Source organism: Phymastichus coffea, unplaced genomic scaffold, assembly GCF_024137745.1.
Source record: "Phymastichus coffea isolate CEN01 unplaced genomic scaffold, Cenicafe_Pcof_1.1 PCOF00235, whole genome shotgun sequence".
NCBI classification, from domain to species: Eukaryota; Metazoa; Arthropoda; class Insecta; order Hymenoptera; family Eulophidae; genus Phymastichus; species Phymastichus coffea.
The window spans coordinates 1-18,964 of record NW_026707046.1 but is presented as its reverse complement, the minus strand read 5'-3'; the positions used below and the strand labels follow the sequence as shown (position 1 = coordinate 18,964).

At 41.4% G+C, this 18,964-nt stretch overlaps 3 protein-coding genes across 3 annotated transcripts; 1 reads left to right on the top strand and 2 right to left on the bottom strand.

Annotated features, from left to right (window-relative positions):
- Positions 1-202: 202 nt before the first annotated feature.
- On the bottom strand, positions 203-1,956 carry LOC131674378 (uncharacterized). The gene is made up of 6 exons (XM_058953016.1): positions 1,822-1,956; positions 1,519-1,757; positions 1,070-1,438; positions 816-996; positions 523-738; positions 203-453 (listed from the first exon to the last, which is right to left on the bottom strand). The coding sequence occupies exons 1-6, from the start codon at positions 1,954-1,956 to the stop codon at positions 211-213; spliced, it is 1,383 nt and encodes a 460-aa protein (XP_058808999.1). The 3' UTR covers positions 203-210.
- A 600-nt stretch (positions 1,957-2,556) lies between these two features.
- LOC131674376 (nucleolar protein 10) lies at positions 2,557-6,047 on the bottom strand. The gene is made up of 11 exons (XM_058953014.1): positions 5,791-6,047; positions 5,608-5,653; positions 5,284-5,498; positions 5,081-5,217; positions 4,760-4,972; positions 4,454-4,682; positions 3,939-4,364; positions 3,591-3,864; positions 3,132-3,369; positions 2,927-3,023; positions 2,557-2,832 (listed from the first exon to the last, which is right to left on the bottom strand). The coding sequence occupies exons 1-11, from the start codon at positions 5,854-5,856 to the stop codon at positions 2,737-2,739; spliced, it is 2,037 nt and encodes a 678-aa protein (XP_058808997.1). The 5' UTR covers positions 5,857-6,047; the 3' UTR covers positions 2,557-2,736.
- A 714-nt stretch (positions 6,048-6,761) lies between these two features.
- On the top strand, positions 6,762-16,346 carry LOC131674377 (profilin). The gene is made up of 3 exons (XM_058953015.1): positions 6,762-7,175; positions 11,918-12,187; positions 15,922-16,346. The coding sequence occupies exons 1-2, from the start codon at positions 7,065-7,067 to the stop codon at positions 12,185-12,187; spliced, it is 381 nt and encodes a 126-aa protein (XP_058808998.1). The 5' UTR covers positions 6,762-7,064; the 3' UTR covers positions 15,922-16,346.
- Positions 16,347-18,964: the final 2,618 nt, after the last annotated feature.

The window sequence follows — 18,964 nt, the reverse complement described above, 5'->3', positions numbered from 1 at the left end:
TCATATATTACACAGAATTATATTTCAAGTGAGGAAAACTTACTGATAATTTATGAGCACATTAGCATAAAATGACATCAAATAATCATAATTGATGTAGGAAAAATTAATTTAAACAAAATTAACTTCAACAATTAATATATAATATAAAAATCACATTTCAAACATAATAAAACACTTTTAATATGCTGGGAAAATTACAGGATATTTTCATGCAAAAAATTGGCATTGTCCTAAAGTAAGGGTGGTCACTGCTGCAAAAGTCAATAGTAAACACAGGTACCTGCCTGTAATTGGGATTCTAAACAGTCTTGCATTCATTTTTAACGATGATGCATATAAAAGCAAGGTATCCAAGTCTTCCCCAGGAGTACCTTGATATACAAAAGGCCTAATTCGTACCTCATGTCCAATACTTTGAATCATAGAACAAGTTGTTGTCAAGCGTGCAGCCTAAAATTATTAAAAATTATTACAACATTATTATAAAAAAAAAGTACATCAATTGTAGGAAAGACATACTTGTATAAATGGAGCTAATGATATCCAAATCCATAAAACAACATTTATTATATTGGCATAGGTGATTGGATCCATTAAAGCATTTGTACTATCATAGCTCAAGAGCCAAGCAGTACCTGACATTGCCCAAGATACATTAACAACTGTATATATACAAACTGCTGGGGCATATTCATCATTGAAATACTTCAATAATTTTCTGAATTCACTTATTTCCTAAAAATATTGATGTGTAATCGATAACCATATGACTCAAATATTATAAAATGTAATTATGTTGAAATGTAAATTACCTTCATCCATTCTAGTCCTGGTATTGTGTGTTGAAGTAACTTTACTCTCAAGAAATGCAAGTGTGATATTAACAATTGTCCTTGCATGCAATAACTTGTTATTATGGTACCCTGCACCATGTCATGCCATAATGTGCACAGTATAAGAAAAATTTTTAAAGCAATTTTAATATCTGTAGAGCTAAACAAATATTTTTTATAACATTAGTGAAAGAAAAATTAATAGATAAAGAAATAAGCCAATAACAGTATACCTGCGTTTTAACCACTGGAAATTCACAACATCCTTATTAGTCATAAAACTTACAGTTATCAAAGCTATAATTATCCAGATAACACCCAAACCAATAAATAACCATAATATTCTCACAAGACGTCTTTGACTACCACAGTTTGCAGGATTAGAAGACAACAGAAAAGCTCTTTCCATCAAGGTTTGTAACTGTTCATTGTCTTTGATGCGAAATAAATAAACTGTATACAAGTAAGCTACTAAATGAAGAGCACTGGGAATAAAATAAGCAAATATAGCACTTCCATGACACGTTCTATCATAAGTACGTGGTTCCAAAGATATTTCAGTTTTTAGAACAGATGCTACGTAACAAAATCCTCTATCTCTCCTACAACAGAATAAATTACTATTGATACAATAATTATTCAAAAAAATTAAAAGAACTTTAAAAACAATATACTCTTCTACCTATAACAAGCCATATATTGCAAAACATATCCCGAGCACATGAAAATAATCACTTGAAATGTATGAAAGTTAGCTAATATACAATAACGAGAAAAATGTTCAGATTCTTCACTAGTAGGACGTAAACCCATAACACCTAGAAGTCTTAAATATGGTTTCAATATTTTATGTTTGCAGTAGTGCAAAACTGCTGATGTGCTCAAAGTTTCATAATCTGGCATTTCTGCTATTTCTCCAATCTGGAAAAGAATAAAATTTAAATAATATGCACTTATTATCTAATTGATCGATTTAAATTGTTACCTCTGTACTTTGCAATTGTAATTCTGATAATAATGATGGCGTGGATGACTGACAGGGTTCATCGCTTTCTTGCGAAGGTGCTTCTTTACCTTGAATTGAGTCACTAATATTACTACTTGTCTGAAAAAAAGTCATGATATAAATATTTTAATTAAACAAATATTGAACATTTAATGTTGAAAATTTAATTTTTTTCATAATTATTACCAAGAAAATTTTTATAAAAAGTTGTGTAAAAATTTATGGGCAAAATCTATTTTTAATTAAGAAAAAATAAGTAAAATTACCAAAAGTATTTTGTATTCACTCATTTTGTAATAATTTTAAATTTATTCAAATAAAAAACGAAAATTTGCGGTATTAAGAACTTTTGGTATATTAAGGAAATAGCTACTTTAGCACTGGACACAAATATAATAATTAAATTCAATGAATAAGTAATGAGTAAATATTCTATGGTACCTTCATTGTAGCTAATGAGTATGTATACACAGTTTACCTACACAGCTCCAAGATATCAACAGCATTTAATAATAATAGGAATAATAATAATAGGATTTGCCTTTTACTCTTTGATAATTAATCATTATTGTAGATGTTGAGAATAATTTACTTCACAATCAGACATATTTCTCTTGTATTTTTAACAACTTCAATATATTTGCATTCACACATGTTAAAATTATCTTTAAACACAGACAGTGTAAATTATATATCAGCAGGGTATGATGACATTTCACCTTTCGTAAGAGATATCTCTCTTGAAGCAAGTTAATAAATTGGTTGCATAAAAACAAAATCAGTAAACAAAAGTGTACAGTACCAAACAAAAATATGTTTATGATAAAATACAAATAAATTTTATTTACAACTGTATAGCAATACATTTTTATCTAAGCATATATCACTAAATTTTTATTTTTTACTTTTTCCTATATTATTTGCAGGCCTTAGTAAATGTTTTAATTCTTGACGGTTTGTTGTACTCGCAACTCGTTTTTTGAAATTTTTCTACAAAAAAAAAGAGAAACTGTTATTTTGCCAATCTACGGTCTATTTTTTCGAATAATAATTTAAATTGAATCGAAACATTGTAATTAAATACCTTTTTAATAGTGAACGTCATTTCTTTATTTCCTCTTGAACCTGTCACGTTAACTCTATGCATTTCCTCTTTCTGCAATCTGTCACCGAGACTAAGTCTGTAAAGGAAAAAGTATCGACATTAAATAATTTATCTTCAGTTTGATTCATCTATGCAACTTTCATCTTCAATGATGATAGGGTTTTACCATTCAAAGTTTACTTACTTGGCTCTCTGTCTCATGTATTTTGGTCCATTGAAAGAAATACCATCTTTCAATTCATAAAACTTGACTTGTTTTTTGGTAACTTCTTCACTTGAGTCTTCTTCATTTTTTCTTTCTTCCATTTCACGTCGTCTCTCATTTTCCTTTACTTGCTTGTATTGTTTTCGAACCTCTTTCGCCCAAGGTTTCTCATCATCTGAACTATCAGCCATATCTTCATCTTCAGAACGTAGATTTTCTAAAAATAAGTTTTTTTAAAAATAATTTAGAAATGAAATGTTATATCATTCAAAATTAAAGTATTTTATGAGCTTCAACAACATAATAACGCTTAAAAAACTTTTTTATCAAACACTTTTTACAAAACAATCACAAAATTTTATTTTTGAATAAAACACGTTGATTGAGTATTAAAAAATAATAGTTTTCACTGAAAAAAAAATCCAATATAATCCTTACCAGTATCGCTTTCTTCTACAATATTATTTTCATTTACTACTTTACTAGCTCTTTGTTTTTTCGTTTTACCCATTTGTGAGATTACAGGATTAAGAAGAGCATACTCTTCTGAATACACGTCAACTTGGAAATCAGGATTCTCAAACAAAGCCTTAAATCGATCATCTTTCAACAAATTTGGTGTAGCTTTCTTCTTTTTCTTTAAATCAGTAGTAGATTCATTTTCTAAATGTTTCATAGCCAAATCTTTATTAATAACTGGTAGTTTTTGTATCTAAAAGTAGAACAACGTTACTTTTATTGATTTAATAATATAATTTTTAATTTAGATGAAAGCCAATATTTTACCTGTATTCTTTTAGGTCGTTCCTCCTCAATCTTCTCTCGTATCTTCTTCTTTTTGAATTTTTCAAAATCAAATGGATCCATAATACTCATTGCCTTTCGATACAATCTAATATCTATGAAGAAACCATGCATGTGAGCTCTTAAACAAGGAGTACCTTTGTATTTTAATAAATCTAATTTTTCTAAATCTTCTTCTGTAACAAATTTGTAATCGTCATATATTGTTTCATAATTCAATTCTTCTAATTCTTCTGTAAGACTGTCCAAGAAATTACACCATCTTGGTGCTGGACCAAGACTGGGAATAAAGTAAGTTTGCAATTTTTTATCTTCATTAGCTATGAACATCAATCCAGTATCAGGAATGATACACAAATCATTGAACTGGGTTGTAGACTCTGCTTCAATGGATGTATATATTTTACCCTAGACATTAGAATAACATAATTTCAATACTCTTGAATAAGTTAATTGAATTAAATATTGATAAAAATATTTATACTTAAAATACTTACAGTTTGTTTTTCCCATATTTTAATAATATTATTATCCATAGAATAAACATAATCCATACTTTTATGGAATTCAATATTCCTAATAGGTTCACCATACATATGATCTTTTATCATATAAGGACTACTGGATCTTAAATCATACAATAGAACTTGTCCAGTTACAGTTCCAACACCAAGAGTCAAACTATTGTGACAGTTTAAAGCTGTAATAGATGGAATTCTATCAATCCTATAATGAACAATATATAGTTTAATAAGACTAACTGTTTTAATAAAATAAACTTTATATATTTTCAACAAAGGTACCTATTGTCTTGCTTAATACAACTAAAACCACAGTCAAGTGATCCCACTTTATTTCTATCTCGAGGATCCCAAGCCTCAACTTTACCTTCCTCATTTCCAATTAGCAATAAATGGTGAACTGGATTTATGGTACACTTATTTATAGATGAGCTTTCAGAATCGAAAGATTGTAAAAATTGACCTCTTTCTAGATTTATTCTGTAGATCTCATTGCTATAAATCAATTTTTACATATCAATTTATTGAAGAAGTCCTTACTAATCAGATACATGTTTTTTTATACATATTCAATAAAAAATAGATATAAAAATTGAAAATTACCTAGCTCCTACAACAAATAAGTCAGAAGATGGATAATGATATTTCATATCTCTGCCGAACCTTGGTATTCTAAGTTTATAATATTTTCCATGTGCAGCATGAAATTCAATATTCCTATCATCATGCAAAAAAACAAGCTAAAAATGAACAATGTTGAATAATTAGTTTTCTTTAGTGGACAATAATATTTTGAATGCAATTACTTTGCTGTAATCATCTGACAAAATTTCAAAAGTGACAACTTCGGCATCAAAGCATCTCTCGAATTTGATCGATAATTGATTGACATCAAAACATTTTACTCTGGGTTTGTATATTCCAGTTGCAAGGATGTACTGTCCATCTCTCGAAGCTCTGACAGATGTGCTAACACCAGGCATATCAAAATCCTGAATTAAGTTAATACTTTTTCGCATGTCTAAGAAATAATTAAATTAAAGTTATGAAAAACATCTTTATAAGCAAAGTATCATCAACTTAAAACATAAATAAACATTGAACTATACGATGAAATTCATAATACATACCAACATTGTGTTTTAGTAATTTTCTTCGTTTTCTTTCACTCAGCCACTGCAGAAAAATATTTTAGTAATCATTTTTAATGTATAACAAATAAATTGAATTACATACACTGTAAATAATAATAACTAACCTACATAATATAATAATTCTAACCTACAATCAAATGATTTTTCAAATTAACTCACCTCAGGTATACTTTTCCCAACGCTCAAATTGTAAATTTTCACGTCATTTGGATTTGACACCAACATTTTGATTATTAATTAATTAACTTTCAATAACGAGTTACAAATTGAGGGTACCGCTGAACAACAAACAAATGGCACGCATGGACACAAACGTATTATGGCTTTATTGAGACCAAATTGAGACTATAGCGCATGGAGTCTGGAGACTATATAACTACCATCTCGCCTCCGCGTGTTCCGCGTAGGACTATACTAATGTTAGTCTGCGTAGTGACTTATTGTAAATATATATAGTCTCCGGTTCTCACTCTTCATGAGCGAATGATGGTGTATATAACATTGCCGCTAAACAGATATATGGTATATATTTTTATGTGTACTCAAACACTTGCGTGTGCACGAATTTTGAATTATTATATGCACTTATAACATTATGCATAATTCTTAGTCGCATTATTAAAATACGCTAATTAGCAATGAGTAAATAGAAATGATTTAAGGTTTAGTGGTCTGTTATAAAAAATTTCCTCAAAAAAGAAATAATAAGTTTGCATTCAGTGATAGATAAATGCTTATACCTAACTCAAGATTTTTTAAAAATTATCTTGATTGTATGCAAATTATTTATTAAATTATTATTATAATTTGTTCACTATAATTTTTTGCGTTAAAAGAAAAATTGAAAATTCACGGTCGGCGACAGCAGAGCCTTTAATTCCAGTGAAAGCCGAAAAAACATGGCCACCTGCCGAATTGGCGCGCGCATCCTAGTTCCGCAGATGTCGCCGGCTGTATGGAAAAGTCGTTGGCTCTGTCGAACGTGTTGTACGTCCTTGTCGCACTCATGCAGAACAAGGTCGGATGATTCGGAGCTATGGATAGGACGAGGATGGCGACGGGTGGATGGGCGGGAGAGCGGTGCGAGGAGAGCGAGCGCGGCGGTGGCGCGGCGAATCTCTGTGTGGAGCTAAGCTGGTCGTGGTCGGTAGTCGCAGGCGAGCAGAGTCAGACGGGTGACGGGTTGATAGGTCGCTGGTGACAGTGAAGTTACTTTTGTCGCTCTCTATCAGTTAATCGCCCTCCTGCAGTCGTTGTATTGTTGATATTTTGTCCTCCCAACACGCCGACAGTCGTGGTCTCGAGTCAGTCCCGAGTGTGAGCGCAAGACTCCAGCCAACGAAGCATCCAGGCACGACAGAGAGCCTAGTCAAAGGCTATCTTTCATTATTGTTCAGAGTCGCGGTGAGAGAGGCAAGCAAAAAACAGACACAATGAGCTGGCAGGATTACGTCGACAAGCAGCTGCTTGCCTCGAGGTGTGTGTCCAAGGCGGCGATCGCCGGACACGACGGCAACCTCTGGGCAAAGTCCGAGGGCTTTGAAGTGAGTACCGCAACCAAATAACCAGCGCATGCAGCCTTTTTGATGCTGTTACGGAGAAAGACAACCGAGCGCGAGAGCCTCTCCCCCACCTTTTTGCTCCTTTTTGTTCCTGGCCATCGTTGCCACTGCTTCGAAACGTATCGTTCACGAGAAAAAATGCAACCGTTCTCATTGTACCGGCAATTTGGCTGATGCTGAGTCGGCAACGGTTACAAAAGCAAGTGCGCGTTGAGAGTGAGAGCGAGAGAGAGAGAGAGAGATAGAGAGATAGAGAGATAGAGATATAGAGATATATCAACGTTAACCTCTCCGAGTCGGGGCGTGCTTTCCAAGTGTAGCGAGCAGATGCTCGGTCGTTTTGGCGCCGCACAATCGCCACGTAAACAGCGTTTCTCCTTCTTTTTTCTTATAAAAATCGACAAGTTGACTTCCAAGCTAGAAACATTATCATGGGCTAGGCATTCACGTTTTCTCATTCGCTTGCTCGCTCGTTCTCTTTCTCTTTCATACGTATCGATCCGTCAACGTTCTCTCCTCGTAGCCGGCGTGCGTGCACGCGTCGCCGCCACCGCACATACACATACACGCACGCCTCTCTTTCTCTGTCTGCCTCTCTTGAATTCGAGACTGACTCCCGTTTCATTCTCTCTCGACTCCATTATGCGCGCTCCTGCCTTTTTCGTCCGGCGAATTTTCGAGAAAGATAAGCTGCAGTCGAGCTGTCGAGTCGCGAGGGTGTGCATGTGCTTTCGGCAGCCGCCGAAAAGGCTTTCAGGGTGTGGCGCCGCTATCTCTGCGGCGTCGTTCTGCACACGCGAAATACACACAGCTTAGCTTCCTTTTTTGCGCTTTCTCTCTCGTTCACTCTTTCTCATTCTTGGACAGAAGGAGGAAGCAGGAGAGACGACACGATCGAACGCACACTACTGAAAATAGCGCACGGCCCTGCTCTTGCTCGCGCTTTCTTTGGCGCCTGTTCGAACAACGGCCAGAAAGAGAGACGGAAAGAATGACTGGACCGAGCGAGCTGAGGAAAGTTTTGACACGCGTGCACCTCGAAAGTCACGACGTGCTTTGTATTCGTTGAGGGCCTTTTCCCAGGCTTTTTTCGCGAGCTCGCCAATTTAGTCTGTTACGTCAGTATTACTTCTTTCTCTTTTCTCCATTTTATGAAATCGGAGTCTTAGCGAATAGCAGTTCAGGAAAGAATGAAACATTGAGGTTATAATTTCGCGAAAACCAATTACCAGCGAGTAAATACAATGGCAATCGCTTGTAATTGTTAAGACAGTACGTGGAGTGTTTTGTTTCACGCGCATCTTATTGGAGAATGAATGACGACAGCGCGCAGGGCAATTATGATAATCTCTAATAGTCATAACTAATTGTTCGAATCTCCAGCGCACGGAAACGAGAGCGTTTCACATCTGTTTCTGAGAAGGAATGATTGAAAGGCATACACGCGTGCCTCGTAGGTTTTGTACTTTCTCCTGCTGGTACATAACCTGCTTGACGTACTGCTAGAAGGCCTATTAAAATCGCATAAAAGGCACGGATGAGTCTCTTCTACGTCTCTCTCGCTTGGTCTACCTATCTCGGTCTCGCTTGTGCGCGCCGGGCGTGCATGCATATTACCCCTCGCGTGGAAGCGGAAATTGGCGAGAGAGAGAGAGAGAGAGAGAGAGAGAGAGAGAGAGAGAGAGAGAGGAGAGAGAGAGAGAGAGAGAGAGAGAGAGAGAGAGAGAGAGCGAGCGAGCGAGCGAGCGAGCGAGCTACTCCGTTAGTCTCAGTGTGTGTGCGCGCAAAGTAGTTTTTTTCGGCCAAAACGGAGCAGAATAAAAAATTCGACAGCAGCAGGAAATGTGACAAAGAGAAAAAGAGGATAAAACCAGACACACACACACACACACACGCGCGCGTACGCGTACACACGCACACACATGCACACACGGTTGCCGTTTACACGACGACGTGTACCGAATGTGCGAATACATGCTCTTTTCAGGCTCTCTCGCACGGCTGCCAAAATGGCGGCAGTCTGCCGCCGGCCGGGCAGCAACCCTGCTCCTGCTGCTACTCTTGCCAGTGCCGTACATAACCCATTTCGCGAATGGTGTCATTCGAGGCCCATTGCATAGTTTTATCGCTATTTCTCGAATCGTTGAACGTTCGCTCGCACCATGCAGTAACTTTCTGTTTCTCTTGATTACGTCAATTGTTTGTGCTCCTGCAAAGCCGACTCGTAAGTGTTGTTAATAGTAGTTATTTTTAGAACGATAAACTTGAGCAGCTTCTTGTTTTCTTCGTCTTTATGGGTAGTGTTTAATTTAATAGCAACGAAAGCACCAACAAACTTTGAAACTATTAATGGACGAGATCGAGTGAGTTATTTCCGTGAAAAATTACGCGATTACCGGCATAGTTTTAAAGAAGTTTCAGAGAGCATTTTCAATACCACTGGCTTATTGTTCTAATATCAATAAAGTTTGGACAGATTATCTGCATGCTTACGATTACTTTGAGCGCATGGCTCATTAGCAAAGCATCTGTAGCGAGTCGTTTTATTACAAGCACAGCTACTTCGGCATTTAGTAATGAAGAAGTTAAACGCACTAAATGACAGTTATCTGCAATTCAGAAACAGAAGTCATGTGCCGTGCGTTTAGGACGGAATATTCGTTAATATCAAGCATTAAAAGTTGATTTTCTGGCTGAAGATCGCTGGCAAGAGTGGATGGTAAATAGCAAAGGGACGAATGCCAGTAGTAATAATAACCATGGAGCTACTTGAGAAAACAAAAGTCAGAGTGGTAATGATCGGTTGCAGTAGCCAAGAGCGGCTTTCTAATAACGAAGAATGATCGAGCCGCCGAGATTGGCAATATTTAACGAGCGGAATAATTGTTTTGCTCGCGCTCGGGTGAAATCTCTGTTTGCGGATAGCTAGCGCACAACGAATACGCGAGACTGCGATCAATCGAAGCGTAGCCCTTCGTGCCGCGGACGGCCCTGGTGAATCCATTTGGCCGTATGTCGGTCAAGATTCGAGCGCTCTATACCTCTAGCGCCATACCTGTGCCTACGTCTCGTGATTCATTCTCGACGCCTCGCGAGCGCGGCGCAGTCTGCTCAGCATCCGCGTAGCCCGTGCCAAGCCCAACGCCACGCGTCCGTCGATATTTCTCTGGAATTCTCGGCGACGACCATGAGAGAGAGAGAGAGAGAAAAAAAATAATACCGTTCGCGAGGCTAAATTGAAACGTCACTTGGAGTCGCAAGCTCTGCTTTTGACACAGCTCCTGCTCTCTTATTTCACTCTCTACTCTACGTTGAGCGGTATTAGGTCTCGGCGTCTAGTAGTGCCAAATGGATCGAGTCCGCAATTAAAATTGTTGATGGTCGCGGGTGGCTTTCGAATGGCCGTTGCCAACCCGAACCGCGTGGCGGTGTGCAACAGCTTTTCCGTCCGAATGGCGGCAATTCACCTTGCACGAGCGGAGAGACGCGCGCAGCAAGACCTTGAGCGAGGCCGAGCGCGCGCCGATCGCGATCGTGCTTCCGGGCCGACTTTCGGCTTTTCCACGGGGCAGCGTGTGCGCGCACTTCCATCTATGCGCGTCCCGCGAATCGGGCAACACATTTCAAAGGCCGTCCCGTGGAGAGAGAAAAAAGAAAAAATAGCCGATTGCCGTGTGTATTAGGCTTTGCGCGCGAACACCTCGGCGTAATAATTGGCAGGCTATTGTTAATTGAACGTGTAAAATGCCGCCAAGCACGCGCAGTTGACAGTTGACACGGGCGTTTTCAACGCCTTACCAGTTGGACATCAGTCGGCCAATTGACCCGAGTTTCGACTCCGTGGAAGCTTAGGTATAAATAAACATTTATTTACGTTTCACGCGAACAAGTGCTATTTTTCAGCGCACAATCAATTTAGTCTGCGCGACAATGAACTATGAATAGCGTTGACGAAATCGCGCGGTAAACAACTGAATCAGCAAAATATTTTCGTGGTCGCGCGAGAATCGTACTCGTTCGCTTTCTGGGTCGATTGCATTTTCAATGTTCGCCTCCACGAAGACGACGCCGAAAGGCTGCCGCGGTCCAAGGCCAGCCGGAAAAACAAAGAAAAAAGAAAGAAAAAAAGAAAGAAAAAAAGGAAAGAAAAAAGAAAGAAAAAATAATGCCTCATCAGTGATTTAGCCGCGGGGCCGCGGGGGAAAGGGCGCCGAGCACTTATGTATTAATAAAGCGAGGTGCCTCGATATTCCACGGACCATTAGCCACGTCTGCACTAACGAGAGACAGCCGACGGATTCTAATCTAATCTATATACGGCCAAGCGTGACGGACGCTAACCAACTAGATTAATTTATTAGTCCTCCTTTTTTTACCGTCTTCTTTGGGCCGGTGCGCGACAAAGCGCTTGGATTGCGCTTTGTCCCGCACTGGTTGCGCGACGTGTTTGTAAATAAATTCATAACAAGTCGAGCGCGAGATATCCGCAGACGAGTCAGCGTTGCATTGAAGAACGAGAGGGAAACGCGAGCGACGGCTGCAGAATGCTAATCCGTTGCCATTGACGAAACGGCCACGGCGCGCGCGTATCCTTTAATCGGTCACGGCTCCAGCGACGATAATTCGGCCAAGAGAGATTTGGCGAGAAACCGGCAGTTTGCGCCGCAGCACATTCCACGATCGGCGGGACGCTAACGCTTGTCGCGCTTGCTGTTGTGTTGCAGGTGAGCAAAGACGAGCTGGCAAAGCTGGTGCAAGGCTTCGAGGACCAGAGCGTACTGACGTCGTCGGGCGTGACCCTGGCCGGCAATAGGTATATTTATCTGTCGGGCACAGACCGAGTGATAAGGGCAAAGCTCGGCAAGGTCGGCGTGCACTGTATGAAGACGTCGCAGGCGGTCGTCGTATCGCTTTACGAGGATCCCATCCAGCCACAGCAAGCCGCCTCCGTTGTCGAAAAGTTGGGCGACTACCTCCTGTCCTGCGGCTATTAGGTCAGCACCACCAATACACAACACGCGCACACGCGCATCCACACGCCACACACACACACCACATTCATACGCTCACGCCCACACCGGTCCAGCATCCCCAACTCTACACCAAGTCGTCTAACACATCACAAACTCAGGCGTGCGTTGTACTCTCGCGCCCCAAGGCTGTGCCTCCGTGCTGTGCGCCGAGAAACAGACAGATAGACAGAGAAAAATAGAGTATGAGAAAAGCAGTGCACAAACTCGCACTTCGGACAGCTGTAAATCGTGCATGCTCGTTGTCGCAATGGAGACAAAAATCTCATTTTTTTTATACACTTAGTATGAATTCGATATCTTACGTACTAATTTTCACGGGATTTATTGATATCATTATACACTCTTGTTTGTTATTATCGTGTTGAGTTCATGTGTATAAGCATCGTGTCATCATCTGCTACTTCCCCCCACCCCACCCTACCCCACCCCACCCCACCCCACCCCACCCCGTAATTCTTAGTCTTCTACTTTTTGCAGTCCTCGTTTCTTATCAGTCGCTAATGAAAAAGAAAATTCAATTGATCGATAAACAGAGAAAAACATGTAAACCATTGTATTTAATGTTTCACTGTGCGATAATTTTGTTGTTCGAAGCTGATAAGTTGTAATTTTTACGAAAAACATTGTGTACTTTTTAATACTCATTGTGAAGGTATATTCGGAAAGTATGGCTATATTAATCTATAATAATTTGATGTTGAAAGCGATTCTCAACGATGATTGTAACATCGGAACAGCAAAACAGCTTTGCAAGGGCGAAAAAGATTTACTATCATGAATAAATTTTATAAAACTTTGAACTAATTTGTGCGACTTTTCTTGTTTGATTTCTTAGACTAGTGAAAACCTTCATCATCATCGGCAAGCGCAATAACGAAAACAGACAAATTGGCATAGCCGCCTCGGCGGCGACAAAATGAAATATCTCGCCGCCGGGAAAATTCAATTCGAGCCGTGGCAGCTAGCCTTGGCGAGTGCGCTTATTACACATTGCTAACCGGAGAGCCGTCGTCGTAGCCTCTCCTAACAAGGAGACTCACCTTCAATCTGCTCGCGATCGATGCGTCGAGCCGCGCTTTATTGTTCATTGTACGACGACGACGCTTCCGGGCGATTGACACGGATTTTCGTACGACGCTTGCGCAAAGAGCCTTCCTCGCTTTCCCGCTTCGTTAAGCTCCGGATATTATTAGGCTTAGTCTTTCTCCCCGTTGTCGGCGTACCGTTCGCCAGTTGCGAAATTCGGCATTCGTCGGCACTCGCCAGCCATCCTCGGCAGTAATTGCCTGTTTTTCACGCTAAACAATAGCATTGCGAGCTGCGACATAGTCTCGCACCGCTTTGGCAGTGAAATCGACGCCGGATAAGGATCGCTTTGAAACTACGATAAGCCAATAAAAATCGCGGAATAGCGCGCACTCTCGTGCCCATAGTCCGTGCGCGCTCTTTCGTTTTGTTCCGCGAGCAGAGAAAGATAAAAAGGAGCGCTCGAGCTCGACTGGCGTGACGCAACTGGCTGTAATCGTCGCTCCGCGAGGATACGTAGTGGCGCGGCTGTGCATCAACTGACGGGTAAAACGGTCCTTACTCGCAACAACAAATTTAACAGCGAGTGGAAAACACTTCCCAGGCCAACAAGGAATCCTGCAACCCTTCCTCCCAAATTTTAGCGTTATCGGCTAATTTAAAAGTAGCGAGGTACACGGTTCGGTTTTACCGCGCCAACTGCGCATTTCTTCGGCGTTATTAACCTTGTCCACCCATTCGGCGGCAATGTTTCTTTCATTTCTCGAAGCTGAACTCGTACCCGACGGAACGCTGGCCAATTTCACGAAATCTCATTCCCTATTTTTGCGTGCATCTCTCCCCTTCTCTACGCGACTGAAAGATCGCCCGTGCTGCTTCCCTTTACGGCGAGGACTACGACTGCGAGCTTTCTTTTCTCTCGCGAGTGCTTATTTTACGCCAAATACTCCTACGGTCACGTTAGAGCAACGCGAGAAGTATCCCACTTCTGACTTCTTGTAAGAGGAAATTTCTTATGAAACACACTTTGGTATAAATTGAACTGTGATTGATCGCGTTCAAATACAAATCGTAAACAATACAGAAGTAATAAGCTAAACGCAGACGAAGAGAAGAATAGAATCGCATTAGCAGAACGTTCCACGCGAACAATCGAACCTCGTCAATCGACCGCTGACTCCTCTTTGCTCGCGCTCGTGTTCAAGGCTTTTACTCCACGGCTCTCAGTTTGTTTTGGCTAATAAGGTATACGCGTACACGAGCAACGAGAGAACTAGCTGACTACCGAATGTACAGATTTGTCGGGGAAAAGCTCTTTTGTCGACACTTTATTGAGCTTCGCGATGATAGATACTACTCGTGTGTCGGTCGGAGTAACGTGCAGTGCAAAACGTATTCATTCGCGCTAAATATAAATCTTCGAGACGGTTAACACCGCTTCTTCTAGACGGTTAACACCGCTTCTTCTCTCGCTGTCTCGAGTGGCTCTTATCACGATCAGTTTCTATGCGCTTTCAATTTTGCTTACAAATTATTTGCAAAGCGCAATTTTGATTGCTGATCTGACCATCAATGCCTCGATCAACTCGACGTTTTAAGTAAGCAGCGCGGAAAATCGAAACTTACGGCTGGACAAACGCCGACGAATCGTCGTGACCTTTTTAAAAGTGACGCTCTCGTGCAATAGTCCAAATCATCTGCTCTGAGCTGAAGCCGAAGGAGGCGGGTGATGTGGCGCTTCGAGCACGCGACATAATTGAAGCTAATATCTTTGAAGCAGTCTTGAAAGCTACTTTCAAATCGACGACTTGTTCCGATGAGTGTCACCTCGTCGAGGTTTCGAGCGTTGTGACATAAGGCACGCGCGCATTAGTTTGCCGCCCGGCCGCGAGGTGAACGACGCTCGATCGAGTCAATTTATACGTGACGTACGGGACCGAGGTGACTCAGGCAGCAGTAATGCATGCGACAACCATACGCGTACCAAAGGAGATTAAGCAGGGCAATGGAAAAAACAAATAAGTCACGAGGCAAAAACGATCCAACGTAGGAGTAATGGATTTGAACAAAGTTGGCAGCGCTTTTCCGATGTCAAGGTACAGAGTCGTCGTGGCTGACAGCAGCGCGAGCGAGCGTTAAACGAGCGTGACGAACGATCGCGGATTCGCTGTTACCGTCGAGTCGCGCTCGAATTTGATCGTTAACGGATCCCCCCGTGGTGTCGTCGTCGCGGAAAAACCACGCGCGAGTATCGCTGATCGCAGGCCGACAGGTGGAGAGTTTGGCGGGCGCGCGCTTGCCAGAATCTAAAATTAGCCCGGTACGCGTGCGCTGAAACCCGATATCATAACTTGAAATTTGTTGGATTCCTCCGGGAATAGAGTGCCAAGCGACCGAAAACTGTGCGCCCGCGGTTAACAAACAAACGTTGATGGGGCGCTGTTGCTCAACTAAAGGCTTAACAGCACCGCCAAACGGAAATATCGCGGGCCTCGGAGTCCTCTGGCAGCGCGCTCGTCGAACTCGACTCTAATCGGATCTCGTGGCGGCACTTCTAACTCGATCGTGTCTTTATGGTACCTCAACACGCAAAGCCTCGCATACTGTACCCACACACAGATCGGCTCTCGTGTAGCGTCCCTACTAACGTCATTCTTTGAATGTTTCAGTGACCTTTGGGACTCGAGCACACAGATATCCTTAATCAATAATTGAAGAAAAAGAATAAAAAAAAAGCAAACTAAACAAGCGTATATGTCGGTCGACGATGATTTTATAAATGGCGACGAGAAGAATAAGAGGGCAGAAGAAAAGCTAGCAGCGAGACACCGCGAAGAACAAATCACACGTGCTCTGGCGCCGCACGCATGGCAGCGACGCAGGCCCGCTGCTCGCCTAAACGATACGCGCGCGCCAACATTTACACTCTCATACGCATCAATACTGACACTCAGACTCGCCTCGCTTGAACCCCGCACAGTCGAAGCGCGGCAGCAGCGGCAGCCTCCTGCGTCGATCGACCTAATTTTCAGAGACCCAGAAGCAGTTCTTCGCTTTCGTGTCTCCTTTTCTTTTCTCTCCCCCTCTCCCCCTCTCTTTCCTCTCTCTCTCTCTCTCTTCTCTCTCTCCTCTCTCTCTCTCTCTCTCTCTCTCTCCTTCTCTCTCTCTCTCTCTCTCTCTCTCATCTCTCTCTCTCTCTCTCTCTCTCTCTCTCTGGCTGAACGATGAGGAGGCCAGCAGGTAGAGATACACTGTTTCTCCGACGAGCAGCATACACAACTACACTCTCTGGAAGGCAATAGTGAAATACGACAAACAAGCCACGAATCATCACATTTTATTATTGGCGGTTGAGATGAGATGAATTTGAAAAAAAAAAAAAAAAAACACAAATACATTAAGGTTTACATTTTACGAAGAGAACAGTATGTAATTTGAAAAAAAATAACCTATCCTCCGCAGACGTTATTTTGCTCTTCCTCTATTTGTTTCGAATTCGTTCCCCTTCCTTCTTCCTTGCATCTCCGCATTTTCACATATCCCGGAGCGTGCCTGCTCGCCAACCTATCTTTCCCCAACTTGTTTTTTAAGCGCTCCGAGGCACACACACGCGAATACTCTGACAGACTGACGGAAAGAAGAACGATAGTGATAGTGATAATAATAATAATAATAATAATAGTAATAATAATAATGATAATGACGACTATATTTTGCACACTGAAACAGATTTTTCATATGGAAATAGAAAAAGAATAAAAAGCCACGGGAATTTTCGTAGGTATTTTGATGACCGATACTCAATGGACAATGTAACGACGATCACGTAGACGAGGATGACGATGACGAAGATATTACGTATATGAGCCTTATTGTTGTATTGGACCAGAGAGATACAGCCTTAACACATACGTCGAGAACTTGATAAAGCGTGCGTGCGCGCGCGCGACGCGATAGACGGACCGATAGACAAGACGATAGGTGCCATAGGGAGAGTCTCTTGTTTTATAAGCATGGTACTCGTGTGGACGCTGCGCTCGACTGCGACGTCGGGGGAAGAGGCCAATCTATTAACGAGAAAACGAGCCACGATACACACACGTATACATACTGTATTTGCAGATTTTGACGATAAAGTGCCTGCGGGTGGGGGACGGATACGCAGCTAAGAGTCTAACTCGAATGAAATCTCTCTCTGTATGTCGTGTGTGTTTGCGCGCCAAACGCACAAGTTTTTGCGCTCGGCCACGCGCATTCTCAGCTGCTAATTATCACCGCCACTCTCATCGCTGCTGCGCGTGGGCATTTTGGACAAGGATGCGGATCGAGTAAGCGAGCAGAGAAAGCTTGCGGCTGCGATAAAGTGTCATTGACCCGGAGGAAGAGTCGAGCGCTCGGCAGAAGCTCTGCAGCGATATCGACATTACGATTACACGCTACGGGCACAACCACATCGTCTATGCCGTATTTACCGAGAGTTTTATTAGTGCACGAGCGGGAGTCGTGGGCGCGTTTAACGTCAAGTTTAACGAATATAAGTATAAGTAAGGATGATCAAAAAGGAGTCCTGCTATGAACACTCACTCGATTCATTCGTTCGTTCATTCGCTTGTTCATCGTACGCCATTATTCATACACGCGAAAATACATTGATCGAAGGCACACTTTGCCTGGCTAGAAAATGGAAATTGCATTACACGCATGCTTACACCGACACACACACACACACACAAACACACACTCCACACACTCACGCTCGTTTTATACGCGCAATAAGAAAGACATAAAAAAAGCGCATGATTCATGCACGCGAGCAGAATGAGGAAAGGCTCGAGCGATGCAAGAGCTGCCAACGCGAGTGGAGGTTCGATATTAAATAACGCCCTTTGCCGCGACGAACTATTATGCACATTATTTTTCTCCTTTTACTGGATGTGACTTGATTCCGAATCAAGTATCGGATTCATTGCAAGAGGTATCGACGTCGTCGCTAAAACTTGCAATGGAGCTTGCATCCGACATAGAAGAGTACTACCGAAGCTGCTCGCGGTGTGCATCGAGTTTTACTCATTACGCCACTCTCATTGTTTGCCGCTCTGTAAACTGCTACAACATACATATAAACTACTACTGTAACTACTACTGCTACTATTACTGTAACTTGTAATACTGATTGCTTCAAGAAAAAGTCTTGCCAAGCAACGGGTCCGAACTACCAATGTAATGATTTTTGTCGATAAACAACGTGCAGGAGAAAGGGAATAAACTTTTCTCAGTGATTGATATTGTAAAAATAAGTGAAATCTTTTGGTTTGCTTCGTTCTTTCTTTCTATCGAGAGGGTGAACTTCATCTGGATCTTGTATAAGGCTGACAAATAATATTTTTCAAATGCGATTATATTCTTGAGAAATTTCATCGCTTAGAGAAAAGTCGAACGGAAATATCCGAGTCAACCCCGCGTAGAATCATTTCATATCGTCTATTTTTCAAGAGTCCTCCTTAGTCCTTAGTGTAGCATCGAAACTCGCACAAAACTGCAAACGATCGAATCCTTTTGCTAACCAGATCCATCCCACGCTCTTACGAACTTTCGTCGTTTTAGTTTTCAAATTTCAGTTATTTGTTCGTCGCTTCGTGTATGTGTGTGCGTTTTTAACCTGAAACCACTATCCGACACTTCTTCGTTGCTGCGAGTATAATTAATTTTCAA